This window comes from Pollicipes pollicipes, unplaced genomic scaffold (genome assembly GCF_011947565.3).
Source record: "Pollicipes pollicipes isolate AB1234 unplaced genomic scaffold, Ppol_2.1 Scaffold_4881;HRSCAF=5763_pilon_pilon_pilon, whole genome shotgun sequence".
Taxonomy (NCBI): domain Eukaryota; kingdom Metazoa; phylum Arthropoda; class Thecostraca; order Pollicipedomorpha; family Pollicipedidae; genus Pollicipes; species Pollicipes pollicipes.
Window position 1 is genome coordinate 41865988 of NW_023596576.1, and position 26910 is coordinate 41892897.

The 26910-nt window shown below is 52.5% G+C and overlaps 4 protein-coding genes and 1 long non-coding RNA gene across 7 annotated transcripts; 4 read left to right on the forward strand and 1 right to left on the reverse strand.

The window, feature by feature from the left end:
* Positions 1–280: 280 nt before the first annotated feature.
* Positions 281–5404, forward strand: LOC119101131 (coiled-coil domain-containing protein 124-A). 2 transcript variants are annotated; one of them, XM_037224408.1, is made up of 4 exons: positions 281–315; positions 2779–2954; positions 3157–3458; positions 4876–5404. In XM_037224408.1, the coding sequence occupies exons 2-4, from the start codon at positions 2796–2798 to the stop codon at positions 5090–5092; spliced, it is 678 nt and encodes a 225-aa protein (XP_037080303.1). In that variant the 5' UTR covers positions 281–315; positions 2779–2795; the 3' UTR covers positions 5093–5404. The 2 variants fall into 2 exon arrangements, with proteins under 2 accessions (XP_037080303.1, XP_037080304.1); XM_037224409.1 differs by lacking the exon at positions 281–315 and adding an exon at positions 331–347.
* Positions 5405–5717: 313 nt separating this feature from the next.
* On the reverse strand, positions 5718–7846 carry LOC119101240 (uncharacterized). Of its 2 annotated transcripts, XR_005094520.1 has the most exons (4): positions 7823–7846; positions 7594–7716; positions 6685–6784; positions 5718–6221 (listed from the first exon to the last, which is right to left on the reverse strand). It is a non-coding gene; the product is annotated as an uncharacterized LOC119101240 (long non-coding RNA). The 2 variants fall into 2 exon arrangements; XR_005094519.1 differs by lacking the exon at positions 7823–7846 and having other exon boundaries at positions 5722–6221; positions 7594–7814.
* A 3989-nt stretch (positions 7847–11835) lies between these two features.
* On the forward strand, positions 11836–14958 carry LOC119100406 (glutathione S-transferase C-terminal domain-containing protein homolog). The gene is given in 7 exon segments (XM_037223504.1): positions 11836–11846; positions 12519–12641; positions 12918–13056; positions 13497–13711; positions 13838–14084; positions 14086–14395; positions 14398–14958. Coding segments are annotated over 7 exon segments (1446 nt in total). The 3' UTR covers positions 14799–14958.
* A 7091-nt stretch (positions 14959–22049) lies between these two features.
* Positions 22050–23955, forward strand: LOC119100407 (uncharacterized). The gene is made up of 4 exons (XM_037223505.1): positions 22050–22117; positions 22565–22629; positions 23094–23287; positions 23938–23955. The coding sequence occupies exons 1-4, from the start codon at positions 22050–22052 to the stop codon at positions 23953–23955; spliced, it is 345 nt and encodes a 114-aa protein (XP_037079400.1).
* LOC119100409 (F-box only protein 9-like) lies at positions 23954–26903 on the forward strand (the record flags this gene model as incomplete). Its single annotated transcript, XM_037223506.1, has 4 exons — positions 23954–24102; positions 24610–24925; positions 25801–25917; positions 26577–26903. Coding segments are annotated over 4 exons (753 nt in total), but the record flags the coding sequence as incomplete, so codon positions are not given.
* Positions 26904–26910: the final 7 nt, after the last annotated feature.

Here is a 26910-nt window from a genome sequence, read left to right on the forward strand (position 1 = left end):
ACGATTAAGTCAAAGTACACGAAAGTCCATCAGCAAACTCTGCCGCCAGTTGTGGTAAAACAAAGATGCAAAAATCCCCAAATACCACGAATAAATCGGTGGCATAAAGCATGCTGAGCTATCATCCTAATAGGCATTTCAGTACATTTGTCTTACCGAGCTCCAAATGCACTAGAAATGCTGTTAATGATCTATCGCAACTTAAAGACAGAGTTTTAGTGCCGTCATAACCTCCGACCTCGAACGTTCCGTGCAAGAAGCAATCCTCAGCAAAAGCATAACATCCGGGCAGTCAGCGTGACTGTCGGAGGCGTGGTGGGTTACATTTCTGCCTGGTGGAACCCAGCGTGCGAATTGTGGCGGGGCTGTTGACAGGTTGCGTGGGAAAGCCAGAATCTTCCCTTCAATGAGGCGACAAGCTACCCATTGAGGCCAACCACTGCCAACATATCATACTCTACGATATGCTTTCGCACCAGATTTAGGGGTTTTAGGATGTATCCATAGTTGCCCAAGGGTGTGCCCATAGGTAACATGAGGTGTCCCGCTGTAGGGGTGTTTGCCTAATGTTCCTAACAGCCGCTCCAAATGTCATGTCTTGCACCAACCTGGCTCCATGAAAGTATGTGGATCTGGTGTTGTGCATTCTGGGACAAAGGTTGAGATTGATTGATGCTTATTTGTTTGTTTTTTTCTGAGTGACACTAATCATAGGCTTAAGTTCACACAAATGCAAGATTTTGTTCCACTGCACAAGCTGTTAACAAACAGTCAATAGTAAGCGAGCTGTTGAAAACACTACATAGCGCGATATGTTGCCCTCTCCTTAATCATCATCCTCCCGGTGGTATAATTCCTTTTGTTACCAAAGCTTGCACAAATGCAAGCCTTTCAATTTTTAATTGTTGAAGCTACTGGAATGGAGAGGTGGAGAGCATGTCAACTGTAGTTGTACAGGAACAATTTGTATCCATAATTTTGGGTGTAAATTACATTCTGTATTTTCCCTAAAGACATGATCATAGTTTTCCATCTATATTCTGATTGGATCCTACAATCTGTGAAGCAAAGTTATGTCATCGCTTATACCCATAATCAACATTGACTTCACTTGTTATGGAGGAAATTGGTGGTGTATCTTCCAAGGAAGTAGTTAATTTCAGCACATTTTCTCAAATGGTGGCAAACAATTGTTTTTAGCCAAAGCTGACAGGAGTATAGGCGGGGGCACAGGGTTCACCAGTCACCAGTAAACATGCAAGGTGGCACCAGTTAGCTAGTATCCCCTCCTGTATTTCCTGATGGGACTATAACCAATGATTAGGGTCTGATCAGAGGACCAAATGGCTGGTCAGGGGTCATATAAAAGGGCTCCAGACCCTAGCAGCAGGCCTTGAAGTGTCAGATAGAAGGTCTCTTGCACAAATCAGGGGCTCCCCAGAAAAAGGTGGGTCTCTATGTTGGCCAGAGACCACCAACAATACAGTGCTGGCTTGATGCCAATCCTGACTCTGGAGGCCTTGTTGGTCAGGGACAAGGCTCAGGCCAGCAATTTACAGTGGTTAGGGCCCCTGAAACATTGAGGGGCCCCTGCATCAGCCAGGGGCTTGTACTCAACAGGTGTCTCTGCTCTGTGCCAATTATTGGACCTCTTGTGTCAATAAGATATATTTTTGCGTCAATGAGGGTTCCTGTATCCATCTGGGGCAAACTGCTGTGGTCAGAGGGCCTGCCACATCAGGCTAAGTAGCCCCAGCTTCTGTGTGGTCAGAATGACAGCCAGTATTTACCTGGGCTGGTCTGAAAGTGGAATTAATGAGCTAAAGACTATATAAAATAGATCCTAGTATGTGCTCTTCCAGTCCTGAAAAGCAAGAACACCAACATCTGGCATTCCAGTTTGCATCAAATTTACTATTTGAATCATGAGAAGCGATACATAAAGCATTCAGAGGTACTTCGTTCTCATGACCAATTGTGTCCACTCATTGGATATCACTATGTTAGCGGTGGGGCCGATGCCTTAAGGTCCCTGGAGACTGCAACGCCATGCGTCGGTGCTTTTGCTTCTATCCTGAACAGTTACAGGGGCATGCTGAAAGTGACTTTTGGCTAATTTTCTGCTAATGAATTCTGAAGATATGTGGAACATCCTGAAGTAGATATGGTTTGGCAATATCAATGAAAATGTAGGCGGATTTTGATGTGATCTATGTTAGATCCAGCGGGCCCCTCAATATCTGCAGGGATGTGGAAAATGGATGACTCTCCTGGCTTTTATCAGTTTTAGAAGAGTTTACTGGAATGTTATAAAATGAGTCACACTGGCAGTTATGTGATGCAGTAATTTTTCTGATTTCTAGACTCAGCCAAAGCACATGTTATGGTAGTTCTGGATACTGGTTCAGTAAAGTGAGAAAATGAATAGAAAACAAAGTGAATAGACTTTCTAAAATCAAGTGTGCCAAATCCAGCATCAGCCTTCCTCAAATCAAATGAGCCAAAATGTCTTCCATCAGCAGGGGGTGTTTGCGATCATGGTGCCCCCCCCCCCCCCCCCCCCCCCACCCTAGCTCTGCTTACCAAGGTTCTGGCTGTGCTCCTGAAAGCTCACCAGGAAATTAATGGACTTCAAGGAAGGGAATAATGTGCATAGGTGTCAGTGGCATTTGTTGTGAAATCTAGTATTTGCATGTTTGATTATACAGGCTGATTGAATGGTGATTGTTAGTACACAGGTTAGTGACCATCTGCTCACAAACATGTGTTGGTTCCCAGATTTACAGGCCCAAAAAATGCCCAAAAAATTTGTGGGAGAGAATGCTAAATCTGCTGCTGCACGTGCCAAAAAAGCATCAGCCAAAGCAGAAGCTGAGGAGAGGAAGCAGAAGGCTGCAGATGACGAGTACTGGAAGGATGATGCTAAACATGTTGTAAAAAAGCAAACTAAAAAGGTGAGTATGAATGCATTGATCTTTTAATATTACTTGGTCATGGATTGTTAATATTCTGATGTGTTGCAAAATTTGAGAGAACTAATTTTAATCATTCGGTACTTCCCAATCTCTACTTCTCATTGCGTGACGCATCATCACACAAGCCAGCTCAATGGTGTCATCAGCACCGCAATCTTTCAACCCCACGTGTCCGCCCCAGGAGGACGCAGAGCGCAAGAAGGCAGAGCAGCAGCAGAAGAAGCAGGAGGCGGCGCTGCTGCTGCAGCAGGAGGAGGCAGCGCTGCAGCAGCAGGTGGCAGCGAAGCGGCCGGCCGTCAAGGTGACGCGTAGCCAGGTGCAGGCGGAGCAGGAGCGGCGTGCGGCCGCCTCGCGCCCCGCCGCCCAGAAGGACGCAGCCACGCCCGTCCTCCAGACGCCCGCCGCGCTCGAGGAGAACGTCAACCGGCTGGTGACCGAGGGCGTGGAGGCCCGCACAGTCGAGGAGGCGATCGCCGCTCTCAGGTGGGTGGTGCCCCGGCCGTCGGCTCTCCCACCCAGCACGCACGCCGTCTGCAGGCGAACATGCTCGCCGGAGCCGGTGCGGTTGAGCTGCTTTCTCCCGAACTTTGTGTCAAATATCTCGTGAATGGCGAGATGCTGACGTGCTAAATGTCATATAATCAATAATGTAAGATGCCAAGTAGAATCAAATCCTGAAAGCCGGGGCGTAGTTTTGCAAAGGGATTGAGGGGGACGACTGAGCCCAAAAAAATGACGGAATCTGCCCTTAAAAGGCGCCAACAAGCGGGTTTCTCCCCAGATTTTGCCCATATTTTTCTCAAAGTTGTGGGTTAGGGCGAGGGGCTTGACCCCTCGCCTTCCCAACTGAATAGAAATGGATGTCTTAATTTGATAAATGTTCTCTTTCATGGTTTTGCCGTCTCCTGCTGAGCACCCGATTTTCGAAAGATCACGCTTAGGCCTTTGTGCCTCTGGACGACAGAATTACGTCCCGTCTAAGTTCAGCCCATCATTTCACACTACGTGGCTTCACATTAACGCCCATGGTGTTCAGGCGCGCAGACGGCTTCGCCAGCCCACGTGGCACCTATCATTGAGTTAGTCATTTCTCGCCCCTGTTATCGTTGCTGATGAAACTCCGAACGAACTGTGCCACAAAATGTCTTTAGAGTTCGGGACTGAGATGTCTAATCATTTCTTGGGACGCGGCCTAGAATGTATCATAATTAGACTTTGAAACTTTGTAAGGTAAAATGATTTGAAGTGTACATATAATGTCTCCACTCAATATAATAATCCACAAATGCAAGGATAGCATCTTATCGATCAACAGTACACCAATCCCGGTCTAAGATTACGAGTTCCACCATAAAGGCCGAATTTTCCCTCCAACACTCGGTGTACGGACGTGCTATCTCCGTTGGTAGCGGGAAAGGGCTGCCACTAGGCTTTGACGCCGGAGAGGGCAGTAATAAAACTTAGTAAGCAATGCACTTTAGCCCCTTAGAATGTATATTCTTCAAAGCGGGCGTGATCTAGCGACTGCACGCATATCCCGACTAATAAAATGTCGACAAAAAGACGAGACTCCTCATTCGCCAAATCGCATTGCCCTGCAGTTTGTGCGCAAAATGTATTAAAAAGCTATTGTTACTACTTAATTGCGGCATAATGCCTAAGACGTTTGGGCGTGCCCCACATGCCCTCAGGCCCCGCTCCTCCGGCGAGTCATAAATGCGGCCGCATGGGTGTCGTGCAAAATATAAAAATATAAAAACGTAAAATCATCATGTCTCATATTGATTACTCGCCACTTTGTGTAAATTATGGTTAATCGGAGATTGACATACCCCGATTGAAATGTGTCGTTGGGGTCCGATGATTGATCCCACCATCCCCACTGTGTCCGTGTGTTCAGTGTTGGCGGTGGGGACGACGCTGACCGACACCCGGAGCGGCGAATGAAGGCGGCGTTCAAGGCGTACGAGGAGGAGGCGCTGCCTCGACTCAAGCAAGAAAACCCGGGCATGCGGCTATCGCAGCTGAAGCACCTCCTGTCCAAGGAATGGAATAAGTCTCCCCAAAACCCGCTGAACCAAGCGCACCAGGCATACAACACCCGATCGGGCAGCTGATGCACGTACGGCCCGACACGTGACTCCGTTCTAGGTGTTTGTTTCACGGCAAACGAAATACATGAGATGGCTTGGCATTATGGTTAAGATACTAATACTTGTGTGAGCTACGCGCTGCAGCTGCGCTCACTGACGTCTTCAAACGACGCAGGGTGATATGCTCTTGATCTGCGAGGCTGGCATCGGGAGTCGCCGCAGCCTGTTTTATCCCCTTCGTCCGCTTCGTTGCTGAGCAAGTGAGTTGTCATTTGGGGTGTCGCACGATCGTTTGGTTAAGCTCTTTGGTAAGCAATACATTATCTTTTGAGCGTGGGATATTTGTGGTGCTGAATGGGCCACGCCGTCTCGCTGCATCCATCTGTCAGTTGAGGCGGGATGGGAAGAAAACCCGGATGGATCATTCGGCAATCGACATGAATGCAAAGCGAGTTCAGATCCCGGACCCTTGAGCTTAATTCTGAAAGGCATCTTGCATCCCAAGATTGAATCAATCTTGGGTACAGAAAACCGTATGTTCGATACAAGATTGGGATTTTGACATTTAATGCGGATTCCGCGTAAGTCTGAAACGAAGTGTGCTATCGATGGGTGCTATTTGTCTTTGGGATGACCGTAAGATGTTCTGTGCTGTCGTTTGAGGTTTCCCGCATTGGTTTGCTTGTAATGAGTTCTATGGCAGCAGTTATGAGGTGCTTTATCGCACGTAGCTCGTAGATGTTTGAATTCCAGATGTTTGCACGCGAGTTAAAAATGCAAGAGCTCGTATTCTTGCAAACTGCAATTCACATTTTAATACATACATAGACACAAGTACACTGGTCTTCACAATGGCTTAGCCATCACCTGGATCAGAAGAATCTCATCTGATCTTCTGATCATTCTGCTCGTACTTATCCTGCGCCTGGGTCCTAACACACATCAATCGTCCGGTTTTCATTACTGATGGTACAGTTGTCTAAGCTCGTAATGAAGCCTTCCATGACTCCAGCGCTTTGGAGAGAGTACGCAGGTCACCCCGGTGTTTCATAAGAAAAGCGCCATTGAAATGAAACACCGGTATATCGTAGCGGTAAAGCTTGTGCCATTGTTTGTTCTCTGGGAGTGTGATGTCCACCTTGCGAAGAGATACCTAGCAGGAGGAGAGAACGACATGAGTTGGTAATCAGCACCGCCAATCAGTGATGCTTTCAATGGTGATCACAATCGCTAAAACTCAGTCGCTAGTGGGAAGAGTTCGAGTGGATCGGATAGTCGTGATCGGTGATGAGTTACACTCCACGCAAACAAGACAAAACATTTCCCGGTGAATATCCTGTTTCGATGCCGGAGCAGTTACACAGACAGTATAACTCTGGCTTCTCGCAGGGCCATGAGCGACGCATTTCAGCACATACCTTGGTTTATGGAGGTTGCAGTGCAAACCACGTCATTTCTGCACTCGTCTAACCCATGTGACAGCATCAAAGGCATTGTCTCTCAAAGCTTAGACTCATGACCACTAAACATATGGAGCAATTGAGCCCAATATATCTGCACACCCTGGCAAGGAGCCACCATTGCACCTGACAAGAACAATGTCATTACAAACAAACCTCATTGAGGGCTGGAGCCAGAGCCTGCAGGGCCTCATCACAAAGAGGACATGGCGTCTTAGTGAACAAGGTCAGCTCGGGCAGAGCTGCGAAACTTGATCTGGGAAAACATGAGCACATGTAACCAGTTGCAGGTAATGGGTGCCTTGAACCTTGTGCAACCAAATTGTAATATACATTGTTTTAAAGTTGTGCTGTGTAAGAAGGGTGACTGTGAATGATGTGAATGAAAGACCAAGATTCTGATGGTATCTATGTTATGGTCCTCTTATATCCAGGCATGACATACCTAATGCTAGTCACCATACTCACCATTCAACTACATTGTCAATATGAGGGTCAAAGTGAAAGATATTGATTACTGCCAGAGCCACTGAAAATTATGAGCACCTCCCAATTTTCAACCAAAAGCAAATTGTTTTTGTTTAAATACACATATTATGCATGATTTATCAGCTACAAGCTTGATGTGTGGTCAAAACTGAGTAAAGATAAGGCAGCATGGTTGTATGTGTGTGATTGCAATTACGGTTTGAGGGTACACTCAGCTAATGACCTACTGAGGCTGCATGGCATTGCCCACACCTTACTCTGGCAGGGAGGTGGACATTATAGGCAATTAAGGTGTTGGATACATGTGCCTGAATCTATCAGGAGTACCTGCAAATTTAACATTTGCATTTTGACTGCAAAAGGTTTCTTGTCATGGTCTTATTACCATTTCAGGTGATTTATTTCTATTAAAATGCCTTCAACAGCTAATATACTGACTATGTTCATGCTGAAGTAAATCATGTTGAAATTGTCCTGCCTTAAGCATACAGCACAGTTTCTTTGAGGGCAAAACAGCAAGAAACAAAGACTTAAGAGACCTACAGCCACACAGACAATTCACATAAGATAACATACTTAGTTTTCAATTGTCCACCGAAGCCACCATCTCTACAAATGGACTCCATACCCCACGGCCTCCTCCATGGATGCAAGAAGATAAGTTTTCCTGTCCTGCTGATCATTTCCTTAACCCACACACTGAAAACAAGGAGAATCGTTTGCCATGAATCCCTAAAACCACAGTGCAGGCCAAAAGTGAAGCATATATCTCGTTAATCATTGTAACAACTCGAAAGTTAGGCACCTCTTATGCGAAGCTAACCATCCATTATGAGTTTTAAAGTGAATGCCCAGAGCCAATAACATGTCTCTACTGCGCCGTTAACGTATGCATAGATATCGTAAAATACAGCCTCCAGTACTTGGCTAAAGAAGCTTAACCCTAAGGTTTGCCAAAAATCGTAATTTTGGGTATAGCGCCCACTTTGTGTCAACAAGGTATCTTGATGCCGTTTTGTTAGAAGGGAGCATCATTCTTGTAAATTTCATCACAGTCTATCGTTGTCATGAGCCGTGACCCGCGTCTTTCTCAGCTTGGGCAGGAAGGGTAAGAGGTCAACTGTCATGCCCTGTAGGCTTCCAAGCGATTGCAGTTTGACACCTGAGCATTATTTAAGAGAAAAATGGTTTGAAATGTTTGGGAAAAGGTGGGTTTTGCGCCCCATGGTTTTGGAGAGAATTCACTTCATATCAAAGCTTTCCTCAGAGGTTGTCAGCCACGCCTCAGAGGAAGTGCCTAGCAAAGTCGACTCAAATACAGGCAGGGGTGCATGATCGGCCGGACACTTAGGTACACACACATTACATAAGGGCTGTTTCCATACACGCAACCGAAAGAGTAATTGTGGATTGCTTTATATATATATATATATGTATATATATACATATCTGTATTAGCTTCGTTTTAGGGATGCCTCGCGCAAGCTGTCAAGCAAGCAGGCAAGCAAGGAGAAATATGCATGCAGGGTGGCTGGCTTGCGCGATGTGCCGTATTTTTAGCCAATAATAAGCCAGGCTTTTAAGTTTTGACCAATCATATCCTAACAGCCAAGACGTTGCCTTGAAATTATCAGTGAGTTCGAACACTACGTTAATCAAGGTCGTAGCTAATCATTTTGGTGACGATGCGGCAATGATGCGGAAGCTTTGGGGCGGAGTGTGCTCTGTTTCGGGTTCTATACTTCCCTTGTTCATGAAATAAATTGGGGGACGCAGCGTATGATGTGGCTTGAGAGATAGTTTTGACCGTTTGAATATGAAGATCCTGTTCGCCTGACTTTTGTGAATTTGAGACATGATTGAATTGTGCTCTAGAAGGCGCATGCTTGCTGTGGTCGTTCTGCTCGTGTGGTGAGTGCCTTCTCGCCTACCTTGCATGGAGATTTGGTCACAATGCATGCGTCAGCAATGGATTCCTTGAAGGGTTATATGTTCCCTTTATTCAACTCCATTTACCTGGAATACTTTCGTGGTTAAGATTTTCCATCCTTGTTCCAACCAGCATCAAATGCAGGCCAGTCTGCAAAGCAAATCCATTAAGTGTGATGGATGCCTACTCCTCACTGATATGGTGAACCCCAGACTTGTGGTCTGAACTCAGACCAGACCAAAGGTGTTAAATTGAACCTTTGCACCATGCTGTGAGCATTTTGCATAACATTATGCTGGCCACTGTAATTCCCAGACAAATTAGTTCTTTGGGCACAGCACTTGAGTGTGGTTATGTGCCAGAATTTGAGCAAAGCAAAATTATACTTAGTGCACACACACTTAAGTGTTATCAGTTATGTTATTTTGTTGTTAGACAGATAAGAGCAATGTGTGAACAAGTCTGGTAATAGGACTGCAGGTGACATTGAATGAGTTTTTAATTAGTTGTCCTATAAACATCCTCAGGGTATGGATATGTCATGCCATGGCTTCCACACACCACATGAGCTTTCTCACCATTATTTCTTTTGGTTGGTTGTAAGCAAACCAGAACATCACTTTACCTACTTTGGCATGTGGTCAGAAAACATGTCATAAAGGCACTCCTCATTAAACATTTTGTCAATGCTCACTGGTGAAAAACTCAGGCTGAAAATCTGTTTTACCACACAGAAATGCTTTTGGGATTATTCAAGCTCACTAGCCATAGAATTACCATGAATGAAACTGGCAGGGAAATGAACTCTGCATGTGGGAAGGCCTTCTCATGTCTGAATATTGAGTTTGTACTGGTTTTGTAATTTGGTGCTTTGATTAGTGGTAAGATATAATAATCCTCATTTTTATATTTGATCTTCTGGGCATTGGGTTATATTTTGTTGCTATCTGTCCCTAGGCTCACACATGTACCCTGGTAAGAAGGGCCAATGAGGATGCCTAGGGACTTCTACCTTATATGTTGTTTCAATGTCTGGCACAGTTAGATGGAGGGTTTTTATTATAGAAAACAATGAAACCAACTAATTGGAGTTGTTTTGTGATCAGGAGATGCCCTCCTGGTTGCCTGCTCATGGTTGACAGAAAGACAAAGACAGAAAATACATAGCTGTTGTGCCCATGTGACACAAATTTGTAATTACTGTGGCCTCTTTAAGCCTGAAATAAGAAGTTTAACACCATGTTTTCTCCCCCATATCCACAGTGTGAGTATCGTCATTGTGCTACTGGAGAACATCTTGACACCAAGCATTGGGAGGAGCAGAAGGTTGCCAGCTGTTTCCGCTGCACCCCTCTTGACAAGCAACAGTTCATCGCCACCTCCAGCACCCTGCTGGCAGCGGGAGACATTCTCTATCACTGAACAGTGTCGCCTTTGCTCAGGTTCGAGCCTCATCTCAATGTGGACCTATTCTCATTTTTGCCTGTCACTTATAGTGTTTCTGACAGTGATGAATGTGCACTGCTGCTGCTGGGGGCATGGTAGCTGGGACAAGGGTACCAAACAGTGTGGTCAAAACTGACATCCCTCTGCATGTTTTGAAACCAGCTTGTGACATTGCCTTGGTTATCCAAAGCATAACAGGGTTGCAACTTGATCATAAATGCATTAGTGGATAATGGTGGCCACAACCATGATAATTAATGAAGCCCATCATATGACCAGCCCATGGTTTCTATCTCAACATCTTTTCACAGATTTTGAAAAAGCCAGTGCAATCATACCAGAGTGTGCAAATAACTTGCACATAGAAGTTCTCAAGTGTGAGAGGTCTGGGAAAGCTGTCCGTGGGTAAGTGCGAAACCTGCAGACTTGTTTCATCAGTCATTGTTAGAACACAGTGATTCCATTGTTTGATGTGGTGAGCAGTGTGGGTTGCTGGCACCCAGACACCGAAGACATCGCTCCTGTGCGTCAGTACTGTTCTGGCTGTGCATTCCTGGTTCTAGCCATTCGTCACCCTGTCTGCTCACTGGGACCCATCAGTTGCCTGTGGAGCGGCGTCTGTCGTCACCCTGTCCGCTCACAGGCTCACAGGGACCCGTCAGTCGCCTGTGGAGTGGCGTCTGTTGCCACGCTGTCCACTCACAGGGACCCGTCAGTCGCCTGTGGAGTGGCGTCCGTCGTCATCCTGTCCGCTCACATGGACCCGTCAATCGCCTGTGGAGCGGCGTCCGTCGTCACCCTGTCCGCTCACATGGACCCGTCAGTTGCCTGTGGAGCGGCGTCCGTCGTCACCCTGTCCACTCATATGGACCCGTCAGTTGCCTGTGGAGCGGCGTCCGTCGTCATCCTGTCCGCTCACATGGACCCGTCAGTCGCCTGTGGAGCGGCGTCCGTCGTCACCCTGTCCGCTCACATGCACCCGTCAGTTGCCTGTGGAGCGGCGTCCGTCGTCACCCTGTCCGCTCACATGGACCCGTCAGTCGCCTGTGGAGCGGCGTCCGTCGTCACCCGGTCCTCTCACAGGGACCCGTCAGTCGCCTGTGGGGCGGCGTCCGTCGTCACCCGGTCCTCTCACAGGGACCCGTCAGTCGCCTGTGTAGCGGCGTCCGTCGTCACCCTGTTCGTGCTCAGGCCGGCATCGCCCGGGCGTCACGTCGGTCCGTCCCCCACCCGCTCCGTGCCCCGGGCCTGTAACGTGCGGTCCTGCCGCCAGGTGTGCTGAGATCGGGCGGCTCGGGGAACGCCAGTTCTGGCTGCTGGAGGCGGCCGCGCTCGGCTCGGCGCTGCTCTCTGGCGCGGTGGTGATCGTGCGCCAGCACCAGCTGGAGCGCGGCGCGCTCAGCAAGATACAGCGCCAGCTCGCCTCACAAGTATAGCGCGACATGACGACCAGGTAGGCTAAACTTTGCTGATAGTAAACAGCTGGCCTGTTGACCTAACAGTGTGTGAAATGGTGCTTTCGTTACTTGCGGATCCTGAATCAGGCTTTCCACCTTGCACCCTCGGAGCATGGCAGTATTGAGAGCAAAAAGGTCGCAATTGTACCGGAATTTGTATGTTATAGTAATGAACAGGCGTGATATAAGTATGCGAGAGAAGAATAAAGACTCATTTCAGATATTGTGCATATTCTGGCACCATTTTCTCCATGTGACGCGCAAGTATTTTATATTGAATAGACGTTTAATTGATGCACCAGGGAAGGATGCATGCTCGATGAAATCGGTGCCACGGAATCGTTGGACGCAGATATGCTGCGAGTGGCTCGACAGTGGCTATGTTGACGGGTCTCCAATCTCGCATGTAGGAGGGTGTGCCACTAAGGTTTTAGTATTTTCACACATTCTAGATGTTCTGGTGTGGAAATATGCTTAAGGTTTTGAAAGATAGTGTCTGACATTGGATGCAGCCATTTGTCTAGAAAGCCGCGTCGTAATTTTGATCAGACTTTTTCTGGCGACGGCCCGACAACTTCCATCTGTTCCCACGACGGCGAATCGGGTTTCTGCCCCGCCTACCTGCGGTCTGCGCTCCTGACCCGCACGCCTGTGACGCCGCTGACTAGGCTGGGGCCGCTGGAGGAGGACGGCGAGGTGCTGTCGGCGTATGACGGGCTACAGATCTACCTGCCGTGTCTGGACGATAGCGGCCTGGTGCCGGTGGAGACGGCCGCCGGACTCTTCACACTGCTGGCCGCTGGTGTACCGGCCGGCTGGCTACGGCCGGTGGTGTGGCGCCAGCCGCCGGACGGCGCCGGCCCGGCCGTGCGCGTGCGCCTGCCGGGCCCGGCTGTGACCGAGGCTCGGCTGCCGGCCGCCGTGGCCGCCTGCCGCCTGCCGGCCGCCCATGTGCCGGCCGAGCGGCTGTGCGTGGCCGGCCTGTGCGCCGTGGTGCGGCGCGCCGTGCGCACCGTCGACCGGCTGCGACGGCCCGGCGACACGCACTACTGCCGCCGCGACGACAGCCTGCTTGGCTTCCGGCGCGGCACGCTGGCGCCGCCCGCCGACGCCTCGCTGTGGACGAGGTTCTGCGAGCGCGACGTGCCGGCCGCCGTGCGCCGCGTGCTGGCGGCCGTCGCTCCGGAGGCGGGCGTCGCAGGTCCGGTCGGAGACGGTCCTGAGAGCGACGCCGACCGTGTTGACTCGGAAGAAGTCGTTCCTCCGGCTGCCATCGGTCCCCAGACGGCCCCCGTCCATGCTGACCCGATCTCAGCCAATGCTGAGCCGGCCTCAGCCAAAAGTGAATCGGTATTAGCCAATGCTGACCCAGCCTCATTCAGTACTGCCCCAGCACCAGCTAATACTGACTCGGCCTTAGCCAGTATCAAATCAGCTTCAGCCAGGTACTGACACAGCCTCAGCCAATACTGCCCCAGCGTCAGCCAATACTCACTCGGCCTTAGCCAATACCGACCCAGCTTCAGCCAATACTGGCCCCGCTTCAGCCAATACTGACCCAACCTCAGTCATTGCTGACCTGGCCTCACTCGGCACCGATCCGAGCGGCGCCCAGCCGTTTACGGTGCCGCCCGAGCCTGCTGCAGTTCGAGCACCACATGCAGCAGCCGCTGCGCGTGCACAACGTCTGGAAGCAGGAGCAGGCGTTCGGAGGCCGGGCACGGAATTGGAAGAGCGGCGACCACCGCATGTCGTTACAGTGCGTGCGGCACACGTACGCGGAGGGCCACGTGCTGACCATCAGCGACCTGCTGCTGTACCCGTGGCGTGCGCGTCGTGCAGGAGGCGCTGGAGCCGCACGGTCTGCGTCTGGAGGAGGCGGCGCCGGGCCACGCTCGGCTGGCTGCGGGCGGTGGCGGCCGTGGCCGGCCTGCCGGACGTCTGGGACGGCGACGTTCCCGGCGGGGAGCGCGCGGCCGCCCGGCCCGCCACTCCGGCTGCTGCTGCCGCGCGTGCCGCCGCAGAGCCTGTACAAGAAGGATCCGGCGCGCTACAAGCCCAAGAGCCGCCTGTTCACCGTGCAGTCTGACGTGTCGGCGGCGCTGGACCGGCTGGAAGCGGCGCAGTTCGGCAGCCGCGTGGCGGCGCACCCGGGCCACGGCCGGCTCCGGCTCGACTGGGAACGCGCTGCCGGCGGCCGCCAGCCGGCCGAGGGCGGCCTTCCTGCCACCCGCCTCCAACCGCAAGCAGCACCAGCTGGAGAACCTGGCCTGGCTGGCAGTGCGCGCCGCGCGGCCCGGCGACACGCTCGTGGACTTCTGCTGCGGCGGCGGCCATCTGGGCCTGCTGCTGGCCGTCCTGCTGCCCGCCTGCAGCGTTGTGCTGGTCGAAAACAAGGAGGAGTCGCTGCAGCGGGCCCAGCACCGCATCGCCGCGCTCGGTCTCACCAATGTCAGCCTGTACCAGTGCAACATGGAGTTCTACCGCGGCGCCTTCCAGCTGGGCGTGGCGCTGCACGCGTGCGGGGTGGCCACCGACCTGGTGGTGAGCACTGCCTGGCGGCCGGCGCGGCGCTGCTCTGCTGCCCCTGCTGCTACGGCGCCGTGCACGACTTCGGCCCGGTGCGCTACCCGCGCAGCGCGGCCGGCCGGCGCACGGGCGCCGCGCCACGCGACTGGCTCGTGCTAGGCCACGCCGCCGACCAGACGCACGCCGACGACTCGGCCAAGTCGCAGCAGGGCCGCGTCTGCATGGCGCTGGTCGACTCGGACCGCGCCGCGCACCTGGCCGAGGCCGGCTACCGCGTGCTGCTCACCGTCGCCGAGCCGGCCGACTGCAGCAACAAGAACCATCTGCTGGTGGCCGTGCCGCCCGGCTGGGACGGCGACGCCAGCTTCCTGGCCGGCGCGGCGCCGCCCGTTGGCTGCCAATTAGGCGGCGACAACTGAGACGCGCCGCGACGGGCGGCGCTGGTGACGATGGCGACGCTGGCGCGTGTTGTTTTTGTGTTCAGCGGATGTGTAGGATGAAGAGGCCGTGGGATAAGCGGGCGTTGATTTATCATGAACGTGTAACTATTGGTTTTAAAATATACATGCCAAAAGCTTGTGTTCTTAAGTAATCTTCGTTTCAAACACGGTCTCAACTGACAGCACTTATAAATTGTCGGCTGCTGGCACTTCGATGTACTATTTTGCGTTAGCGAATGGTAACCCGCCGCCTTTATCCGTGCATCCTCAGCTCAGATTGTATCAAATGCATACGGACTTGGATCACTATGCGTGTTCCGCTTTTTTTTTTACTGTTTCACGCTCTGGTAGGGGCTTCATTGCTGCACCGAAGTTCAAAGGCTGGGGGGGGGAGGGGTCATTGGACATTCCAGACGTTTCTTTCCACGCAACGCCTATCTGCCGATACAGCTGGCGACGGACGATGCAGGCTGCTGGATGTCTAGCTTTGCAGGTCGACAATAATTTCCGAATGCAAAAAAATGTGTGAATCCTGCGCACGCGGTTAAAGTTTGCTTTGAGGGCCGTCAAGACAGCTGATGACGTCACTTTCAGGACCACATGAATAATAATGCGAGCCTTGCTTCAGATCATGTCGTTGGAAACACCATACAGCAGAATTTAGGCCGGAGTACGTTTTGCCCACTGCTTATGATGACCCCCCCCCCCCCGCCCCCTCCATGAGGCACCACTTTCCGTGGTGGGAGATTGAGCGCTCCATTGATCCGACAATTTATTGGGAAGGCTTCACAAGCATTCCCAATCGCGCCTTTCCGGGCAAAGGCAGGGGGGCCACGCTAAGCGTGTTTCTCGTAAGATACCTGACTGTGACCATGGTAGGGATAAATAACCCCTCAGACACAGTTTAGAGTTATATCACGGCTGTCGTGCCCCGCTACACCTCACAAGGAGTGATGAAAGGATCTGGGTGTTGAAGTGGCTGCGGTGTCCGCCTGGTGTTTCAGCTGAGGGGCCGCACCCAGACTCACATCAAGGAAATACTTCTCAGTTTTGCGTGCGTTTCGGGCCCAGGCTCCCGCCGACTCGTATCCGGCGTCTCTTCAGCGGCACTTTTTTGGCCCGCTGCAGAGGCGTGGCCAAAACCTTCCGGCCTTGCGTAGAGCGCGTCTGTAGCCCTGGCAGCACAGCAGCCGCCTATTGTGCCGTCCCCTTGTTGGGCTCGTTGGGTGGGGAGCGAGCGCACTGAAGCCTCTATACCCCGAAATATGCCAATTGCGAACCCTGATTTGACCACCACGGGTCCACCTGGGGGGGGGGGGGGGCATAATTTCCGCAACAATGGACAGGAAACAAGCTAAGCGGCCAAAACCTTCCGGCTTGCGTAGAGCGCGTCTGTAGCCCTGGCAGCACAGCAGCCGCCTATTGTGCCGTCCCCTTGTTGGGCTCGTTGGGTGGGGAGCGAGCGCACTGAAGCCTCTATACCCCGAAATATGCCAATTGCGAACCCTGATTTGACCACCACGGGTCCACCTGGGGGGGAGGGGGGGGGCATAATTTCCGCAACGATGGGCAGGAAACAAGCTATGAACAGCATTTGCGACGACGATGAGCAGAGCACAGACATGTCACTGCCTGAGTACTTGATGGTGCAGTGCAAGAAGCTAGACTCTGACATATACGCAATATGACACTAATAGGGATGTGCTTAGGTACCCACTGCCTAGCATGCCAAAACGTATAATAATTGTCCTGCATTTATTTGGCCCAGTACTCCCTCTTTGCTCATATCCATTCGGGGGGGGGGGGGGACTCAATGGGGCCGGGGAGCTCAGGCCGTCATTGGGAGGGGCCCCGAACCGTCACTGAGATAGGGCTCAGGTCTCCCGACAGCCTCCCCCGAGCTTCCTGAGATCAGACTAATAGGAAATCCAGTGATGACATGCCTCTGGTGCCAACGTTGTGAAACAGGCACCAAAACAGCCTTGACGATTGACCTTGAGAGCAGTCTCCACTACTATCATGGGGAAGGGGGCTAGCGCCACTAACTGGCAAAGCTGCCCAGTGGTTTACGCTGATCGTGAACTAGTGCATTCTTCTGACACCAAGGCGGGATAGGAGCATCCATGGATCGTATGGTAATTTCATTTTTATTAACCGGGTATGGAGGAAGAATGGTATTCTAACTGCGCCATAATCGTCTTGTGCGCAGTATGGCTGATAAGTGTAGGGTTATCAGTTGTGCGTGTCATTTTATTTGGACGCATTGGCCTGGTTTTGGATTATTTCAATGCATTTCTGCTAGAATAATATAATTTGTTCTTGTTGAAGTAATACATTGGGAATATTATTTGGTATTCATGAGATGGTGCACTTTCAGCTTAGCCTGAAGTAGATGTGTGGCCAATGTTATGGCATTGCCGTCATGGGGTTTACTTCCTGAACTGACTAAGTGAACAAACTTAACTTTGGCTTCATTTCAGTTCCAACTTGTCATCCTGTCCTATCCTGTTCCATATGGTTCCATGTGGAACCATAACAGTATTCTTCAAGTGCTTCACCTTTTTTAGAAGAAGAAAAATATCCACCACGAGCATTTTATGCGCAGTACGACAAGGGCACAGCCAGCTCACGTTAGCAGAATTGGCCAACTTGGAAATCATACAACCCAAACAACATCTTTAGCACCAAAATGATGAGCAGGCAATTAGCATTATTCATTCTGTTGTTTCGACCATTGCTACCCACAGTGCTCGCATGAGCTGCCTATCATCTTCAAGAAATTGCCATCTGACAATATTATAATTTTGGCAACAAACCAGTAATGTGATTTTTAACACGCAGACAGCAGAGCAGGCAGCAGACGATTTATAACACATACTAAAAGATCAACCTAAGCACAAATCACGCACATACAAGAAACCAAGAATAGTGCTGAGCCTTTGTACATAACATAATTCTGATCATTATTTTCAAATATTTGATAACTTACGGCACATCGCGTGCAGACCAGAAAGGCGCCTACACTCTTACCTTATCATTGCACTTCTTTCGACTTCTTACTTTATTATTGCACTCCTAATTTATTTCCAGTTGTGAAGCTTAAATTGATATTTCCAAACAGACAATACAGAGCAAGACCCAACAATATCGGCTGAACTGAAGCATTTCCAGCAACCTCTAAAAAACAACCAAGCCACGGGAACCCAACACCGAAGCCAAGCCAACGTTTTCGGTGCGCACATTAACGTCTATTAGTGCACCTCATACACGAGTCTGGATAATGCGATTCGCACTTATTGGAACCAAACGCATCGTGACGACAATGTCGCTTAAGCTACAACACTTGGGTTCAATTAATATGAATACTTCATTGCCATGAGATCCTGCCATCATGTCGTGCGGAGGGACTGTCGTAGCACCCTCTTAAAGAAGTGCACCTCTTGTACAATTCCTACGAGCGAGGCTTGAAATCGCTCTGACATCCAGAGACATACTCTGCCGAGATAATTTGCCAACAGCAATCCAAGGAAACGGACCAAGCCCCGGGAAAATAAGACTGAAGCAAGACCAGCCGTTTTCGGTACGGTACATATACGTCTATCAGCGTAGTGCACCTCACACACGAGTCCGGTTAATGCGATTCACACTTATTAGAACTTAACACATCGTGCTGACAATGTCGGTGGAACTGCAAGACTTCGGTCCGATAATAAGACTCATGCATTGCCGTGAGATGTTGCCATCATGTGCGGGCGGACTGCAGTAGCACCCTCTTCAAGTAGTACACCTCTTGTATAATTCCAATGGGGAGACCTAAAAACCGCTCTGACATCCAAAGACATCCTCTACCGAGATAATATGCAAATATCAATCCTAAGGAAACGGACCAAGCCCCGGAAATCGGAAGATAGAAGTGAATCTGACGTTTGCAGTACGGTACATATGCTTTAACTGGCGCAGAACACCTCATACATGGGTCCGGATAATGCAATTCACACTTGCTAGAAATAAATACTTCGTTCGGACGATGTCCGTTCAGTTACAACACTTCGGTTCAATGAATACGACCCATGCATTGTCGTGAGATGTTGCCATCATGTGGGGACGGACTGAAGTAGCACCCTCTTAAAGTAGTACACCTCCTGTATAATTCCGATTGGCGAGACCTAAAAACCGCTCTGATGTGCAAAGACATACCCTGCCGAGATAATATGCCGACATGAACCCCAAGGAAAGAAGCCAAGCCTCGGAAACCGAGGACCGAAGCAAAGGCAACGCTTTCGGTACGGTACATATACGTTTATTTGTACGGGGCACCTGAAACTAGAGTCCTTATAATGCGATTCACACCAAGTAGAAATAAACGCATTGTGCCGACAATGTCGGCTGACTGAGCTGCAATACTTTGGTTCAATGAATAAGACTCATGCGTTGTCGTGAAATGTGACCAGTATGTGCGGATGGACTGTGGTAGCGTGTTCTTAAAGTAGTGCACCTCTTGTATAATTCCAATGGCGAGACCTAAAAACCGCTTTGACATCCAAAGGCATCCTCTACCGAGATAATGTGCCAACAGCAACTCTAAGGGGGCCGACCAAGCCCCGGAAACCGAAGACCGAAGCGAGGCCAACGCTTTCGGTACGGTGCATACATGTTTTATAAGCGCAGCGCACCTTATACACGACAGTACTATCTCGGTAGAGAATGTTCTTGGATGCCAGAGGCGTTTTCAGGTCTCGCTAACTGGAATAATGCAAGAGGTGCACTACTTTAAAGGGGTTGCTTGTACGGTCAGTCCGCGCAACATGATGGTGATATCTCACGGCAATGCACGAGTCTTGTTCATTGAACCGAAGTACGACATTGTCGTTACGACGTGTTTACCTCTAGTAAGTGTGAATCGAACTATAAGGACTGGTGTTTCAAGTGCCCCGCGCCAATAAACCTATATGTGCCGTGCCGAAAACGTTGGCTTTGCTTCGGTCTTCGGTTTGCGGGGCTTGGCCTATTTCCTTGGGGCTGCTGTCGGCATATTATCTCGGTAGAGCATGTATCTGGATGTCAGAGCGGTTTTTAGGTCTCGCCAATCGGAATTATACAAGAGGTGCACTACTCTAAGGGGCTGGTGCTGCAGTCCGTCCGCACATGATGGCAACATCTCACGACAATGCATGGGTTATTCACTGAACCGAAGTGTTGTAACTGAACCGATAATGTCCGCACGACATATTTATTTCTAGCAAGTGTGAATTGCATTATCCGGACCCGTGTATGAGGTGCAATGCGCCAATTAAAGCATATGTACCGTACTGAAAACGTGGGATTTACTTCGGTCTTCGGTTTCCGGGGCTTGGCTTATTACTTTGGCATTGTTGTTAGCATATTCTCTCGGTAGAGCATGTCTTTGAATGTCAGTTTGGTACGGTTTGGATGTTCCGGTACGGCATATATCGGTAATAGACGTATATGTGCCGTACCCGGCTTTGCTTCATTTCTTCGATTTCCGGGGCTAGGTCCGTTTCCTTCGAGTTGCTGTTGGCACATTATCTCGTTAGAGGATGTCTTTGGATGTCAGAGCGATTTCAGGCCTCGCTCGTTGGAATTGTACAAGAGGTGCACTACTTTAAGAGGGTACTACGACAGTCCCTCCGCACGACATGATGGCAGGATCTCACGGCAACGGAGTAGCCATATTAATTGAACCCAAGTGTTGTAGCTTGAGCGACATTGTCGTCACGATGTGCTTCGTTCTAATAAGTGTGAGTTTGTTGGCTCAGCGCACCAACAGATAATCTAACGATGATAAGGCCAAAAGCCAACTCGAAGTAAACGGACCTAGCCTTTGGGTTATTGATTCCAAAGTTGGCCAATCGCTAACTCGAGCTGGCGTGCCCGTGTCGTACTGCGCATAAAACGCTCGCGGTGGAGATTTTTCTTCTAAAAAAGGTGAAGTACTTGAAGAATCCCACCATAACCAGGTTGGGTGTGAGTTTTTGGCTTTGTGGTATCAATATGATCGCCTGAAAACATTGTGAGCAGGTACCTCAGCATAAACTTTAGTTAGTGTCAATTCTTCACCAGTTAGCATCAGCATGTGTGGCACGTAGTAAATTAATGGTGTTTAGAACCAGGATGTTATGTGAAATAAACCAATTAAAACAATTGTGTAAATATTGTATTGTATTGTATATACAGTATTGACCAGCCATGCCATTGATCCACCAGGGAAGCAGTGGCAACTGCCGAGCCGCAAGCTCAGGTGGAGCTGGCTCTGGCCAAGGACTTGCCTCAGACCGGTCTGGGGGTGCTGGTGATGACAGCGGTGGCGAGGAGCCGGACTCCTCCTCCTTGAGCACCCTATCACCCGAGCAACCACAGTCACAACAGCAGGTAGCTACAGTCGGTAGCAAAGTCTGGGTGGAGTCAATAGCAGGCTGGCCAATCCGCATGAATTGCTATGTATGTAGGGTAGAGTACAGTTTTTGTTGCTTAACCAACACACAGTGTGTGGCATATTTTGTCATACTGCAACTTGTTAAATGTCATATTTGCATTTCTTCACCAGTGTAAAGAAGGGCCGGGTGATTGTGTTGCTCAAGGGTGGACAACAAAATTTATCTATCTAGTAAACATGCTCCATAATATGTCATAGTTTGGCTGTGTCATGGAACATTCGTAGGATATCAGATTGTGTGCCAAACTGTTTGTGCCATTTTTTGCTATGTCTTGTGGTGTTCTTGCATATTTGTTTGCGATTTTATACTATTGGCTTATGTTCACATTCTGGGTTATGGCACTATTCTTAGGTCATTTGATCCCCAGTGTACATCCTTCATAACTGGCGCCATTGGCTGACTCTATATCATGTAACACAAAAGAAGGTTCTTATTTTCACCTTGCACTGAAAGCAGAATGTTTATTGGACACCAGTTGGAGTCTGCTGATGCCAGAAATTGTATTGACGAATGCTAGAGATGAATAACTCAATGACCATATTTTGCATGGCCTTGGGCACCACCCAGCCAAGGAGGTGACAGCATTAGTGTGACATTTCTGTGGTGTCATGGAGCAGCCTGCATGAAGGATGTTAGGCTCACAAACAAGAGGATTGTAAGTCTCGAAGCAATAGCTATGAACTGCAATGAATGATCTTAAAAACAGCTATGTCAGTTCAAACCCTATGCAAATGTGCAGTGCTCCTTTACAACCAACCAGTCCATTGATAATGCCATGCTTGTCCATGTGCAGGCTCTCGAGGGCGACCTGGAGCAGTTCCGTCAGGAATGGCGGCAAGACCTGTGCCGGTCTTCTACCAACCCAGCACAGACCACCCCTGGGGAACAGAAGACAACCACCACTGAGGCCACTTCCAAAACAGACAAGGTATAGTGGCGCATTCGTCAGCGTGACATGTCTTGCCCTTCTGTGGATCCAGCTCACTGGTGGTGCGGTAATACCAAGTATGAAACGCGATCTCTGCTCACATGATTAACGCAAAATAGTGCATGACCGTGCCTTCACCGGAGTACCTGGTAGTCGGCGGCCGCTCCCTCGCTCCCTCCCCGTCGCTCGGCTGGCCGCTCGGCAGCCGCCGCCGCTGCTGACCCGGCCGCCGCCGCCGCTGCTGACGTGGCCGCCGGCGCCGGCCGCGCCCGCAGGCGGTGGAGCTGTACGTAGCCGCCATGAAGCTGGAACAGCGGGGCCAGCTGTACGAGGCGACCCAGAAGTACCGGCGCGCCGTGCAGCTGGAGCCGACCGTCGACGAGGGCCGTTCGGCGGCTGCTGGTCAGCCGACAGCGCCAGTTGGCCGGTGAGTGCGCCGCGCCGCCGGTAGGGCCGCCGGCGTGGCGTGGCCCTAAGGCCACCGATTAGCCTGTGCCGGTGACCCGCTGCCGTTGGCGTTCACACAGGGCGCGGGGACGTTGCCTGTGGTGGCGGCCCGCTGCCGTTGGCGCTCACACAGGGCGCGGGGACGTCGTCTGATGGTGGCCTGCTACCGCTGGCGTTACACAGGTCGTGGGGTTTGTGATGGTGGCCTGCTACTGCTGGCGTTACACAGGTCGTGGGGTCTGTAATGGTGACCCGCTGCCGCTGGCGTTCACACAGGGCTCGGGGGACGTGGTCTGTGATGGTGACCCTCTGCCGCTGGCGTTACACAGGTCGTGGGGTCGGTGGTGGTGGCCCGCTGCCGCTGGCGTTCACGCAGAGCGTGGGGTCGGTGGTGGTGGCCGCTGGTGACCGGCGCCGCTGACCCTAGCCCCTCGACTCCCACAGTGCAACCGGACGGGAACGGTAACCTGGACCAGGCGCCGCCACAGGAGGGGGAGAAGGAAGAGCCGGACGCGGCGGACGGGGCGGACGTGGCGGCCGACGAGGGGGAAGATGAGGAGCCGGAAGCCGTGCTGGCCCGGCTTCAGCAGATGACGCTGGAGGACGGCCGCTGTTGTCAGCCGGCGGTGCCGCAGACGGTCAGTGATCCGGCGGACCAGCGCCAGGGCGGCGGCGCCGGTGTCGTGTGTCGTGAGCTGTTACTGTGGCTCTGGACCGGCCTGCTGGTCACACGGCAGGTGGTTCAGACATTTGGCGCCTGGTCTGGCGCCGAACTGGACGAGCCTGCTGCCGATGCACGCGGCATTTACGTGGGAGAAAGTTCTGCAATATTCGGCCACGTCGCTGGTGGGGATGCCCCCAGCTCGTCCCGAGCTTGAATTCGTTGTCTGCTGCTCCTCCCCCGCTTAAGATGGGCCGATTGAGTAGCGAGCCGAACGGAGATTAGCCCAGCATTTAGGCTCTTCCAGCATGACAAATGGGTTGGTTAGGTGTCAGCGTCGAGAGTGAAAGGGCAACGGATTAGCAGCCACCGAAACATGCGTGCGGAGGCCCGCCGGGAGCCGTAAGTTGATAGCTTGCATTAAGTTGTTTTTTTTTTTCATTCAGGCACGTCCCTAGCCGAAGGAAGAATGGTTGGAAGGCCTCCCAACGAAACGTAAATGCCAACGGAGTGCGAAGTGACGTGTACTTCCTTCTCACGCCACCACGCCGTGTGCAACGGCATGTGGTGTCAAGCGCCGGACGGCACGCGCCGTGTAACCTGAGCTGGTCGGCTGATTGTTGGCAGGACGTCCACATCTCGTGACCTGCCCACCGAGGTCATCCAGCTGATCCTGCGCTGGGTGGTGTCGGCTGACCTGGACATGCGATCGCTGGACAGGCTGTCACTCGTGTGCCGCGGCCTCTATCGGCTCTGCCGGGACCCAGCCCTCTGGAAGCGCATCTGCCGCAGGTACAGACGGACGACTCGCCCCTTCCCGCCCCCCTTTGACGGGGTAGTGACCGCCCGGGTGCTGGTGGTCGACCATCAGGAGTGTGTACGCTGTGATGCTCTGTCTTCGCTCACGTGCGGTTCACGTCCATGCTCTGCTTGTCGTGCAGCAACCGGCCCGCGGCCTCCGCTCTCTCCAATCCGCGCTGTTTGGAGCACCTTCTCGCGTTGAAAGTTCGGTGGCTTACGTCATTGCACGAGCGACGTGGATGCTGGTATTGCTTCTCTCATCACACGATCGTGTCGCGGCTGGTTGTCCCGACCAGAAGCGACGAGCGCCAGTCCTGCGTCCCCCGCAGGCCTATCCCATTGGCTGCTCGTTCCGCCTCTCAGTTCCTCTCAAAGCAGTCTGGGTGTGCCTGACCAGCCTTTCCGCCGGAAGGTTCAGCATGCGGGCCAGGTGTTCCGTGTCCCTCGGCGGCCGGTGCAACGGGCACTGACAACTCCCTCCCGGCGCGCCGCCGGCAGGGTGCTGGGCGCCGGCTGCGCCGAGGCCGGCCTGCAGACACCGTGGCGCGAGCTGTACTTGTCGCGGCCGCACCTGCACTTCCCCGGCTGCTACGTCGGGCGCGCCTCCTACATCCGCAGCGGCGAGAACAACGGCTACCAGGACTCGAGCTACCGGCCCTGGCACATCGTGCACTACCAGCGCTACCTGCGCTTCTTCCCGGACGGCGTGGTGCTGATGCTGACGTCTGCTGACGAGCCGGTGCTGTCCATGCCGCAGCTGATCAGGCGGCCGCCGCGCTCCGGGCCGACCATCAGCGGAAACTTCTGGATCAAGGTGGGCGCTCGGCCGGCGTGGCAACGGGCGCGCTGTCTCGTCGCGCGCGGACGCTGTCTGCTCCACAACGGCGCCCCGCGGGGACATGGGCTCGGAGGGGCCGAACGGTTTGGAGCGGCAACTACGCTCCCGGTCCGTGTCCGAATTGTGCCGTCAGTGTCCGCACCATCCGTCATGAGCGGACACTATCGGCTTGCGATGTCCGTACTGTCCCCCACCCACCTCGGGTCATCATCATTACTGGCGGCCGTTCGTATCGGTCAGAGGCTTTGTCCTTGCTGCGCCGTATTGTGAACGTACACTGCTGGCTCAAAGTCGGTTCGGACATTTCCGGTTCGGGGAAGGGAGGGGCACTAGGGCACGCCCCCCCCCCCCCCCCCCCCCCCCCCCCCCCCCCCCCCCCCCCCCCCCCCCCCCCCCCCCCCAGTTGTCTCCAAGTTTAGCGTTGCGCTTATGTCACTGCATGGAATGAACGAACGTGAACCGTTATTTGTTCATCCTTTATGGGTGTCATCATTGCCAGTGACCATATGTTGTGTGCTGTCACGCCTGTGGATAGCATGACTGGTCAAAGGTCCCTGACGTTGTGAATGTGTCATTAGCAGCGAACTTCTGTAAGGGTTAGCGACCTTACTGCCCCACTTTTGGTATTCAGTGTAGTGTCAAAGCAGCAGACATGAGCCAAGATGTGAGAAAGTTGATTACTGCTGAACGCAGGGGGCCCAAATCACTGGTGTAAACCGTTCTGCATGTTAAGACAAAGTACAGAGGACCCGCTCGTTCTTGACGGTACCATGCGTGTGGGTACAGGCAGCCAGTACGCGGCTGCTGCCCAGTCGCCGCGAGCAGACGGTAACGGCGCGGGCGTTCGGCAGGGCGACCTGCTGGTGGCGGTGCTGATGTTGCCGCGCGACAACGGCCGGCGCAAGGCGACGCGCGCCAGGCGACGCGAGAACCTGCAGTACGACCCCGGCGAGTCGATGATGCACATGGTGGGTGGCCGGCGGCGCTTGGCGACGCGCGACCGACGCACGCGCCTCGGCCGGTCACGCGGACCCGGCCAGCACGTGGCGGCCGCGCCGCGTGCTGCCCGCGCGACGCCGGCGTGCGGTGCGTCACGCCGCGACCGGATGTTAGACCCTCCGCATGCGGGATCGAGCAGAGCAGAGCAGAGCTTGTAAAACTGGAACAGCCTTGGTGAATCTGCGGAGCGGTTTTGGAGGGAGGTGTCATCGATGTTGTTGAAACGCGTTTGCAGATGTTTGCTGGGATTAAGACCCATGTTTCCAGTGTTTTTTGGCCAAAGTATGTGCTTTGGCATCATGCACTCGGCATTTTGCCACAAACGGCTCACATTTTCAGCGACGCTATTACTGCAGAATGCATGTGTGAGCCTTTGACAGCTGTCTTGCATTTGGGCTAGGTTCAGTCGGTTCTGTGAAATGGCAGGCACGACGACGAACAGAGACGCTGGCAGGCAGTCGCGCTATGCGAGGACAAACGCCTTGCATACATAGTGACCATTGGTGGTGATACGTGACACGGAACGGAATGTGCCGTGGCTAGTGGCCCGTCCCCCCCCCCTTCCCTCGCTTCGGCGAGAGCCTGGCATGAGGTGCGCCGCGTCTGACCTGGCCTTCACCTCCGGCAGGAGCTGAAGATGCTACCCTTCCGGCTGAAGTGGCAGTCGTACCGGATCATCACGCGCTACACCAACGGCCGGGAGACGATCAACACCATGGACCTGGGTGACCAGTTCCCGCCGCTGGTGTTCTGTCCGGTGCGCAGTTACGCGGCCGTCAGCGAGGCGCCGCTCTGCTAGAGCAGCGCGCCGGCCAGCGGGGCGGGACCGACCCGCGGCAGCGAGGCGACGGGGACAGCCCCGCCAGGGGACCTGCTGGTGGGCGAGCGTTCGGCGGCGCGTTCCCCGGCGTGGAGCTCGCGGAGCGCGGCGCGCTGCTCCGTCTCTGAAGCGCTACGTCGGT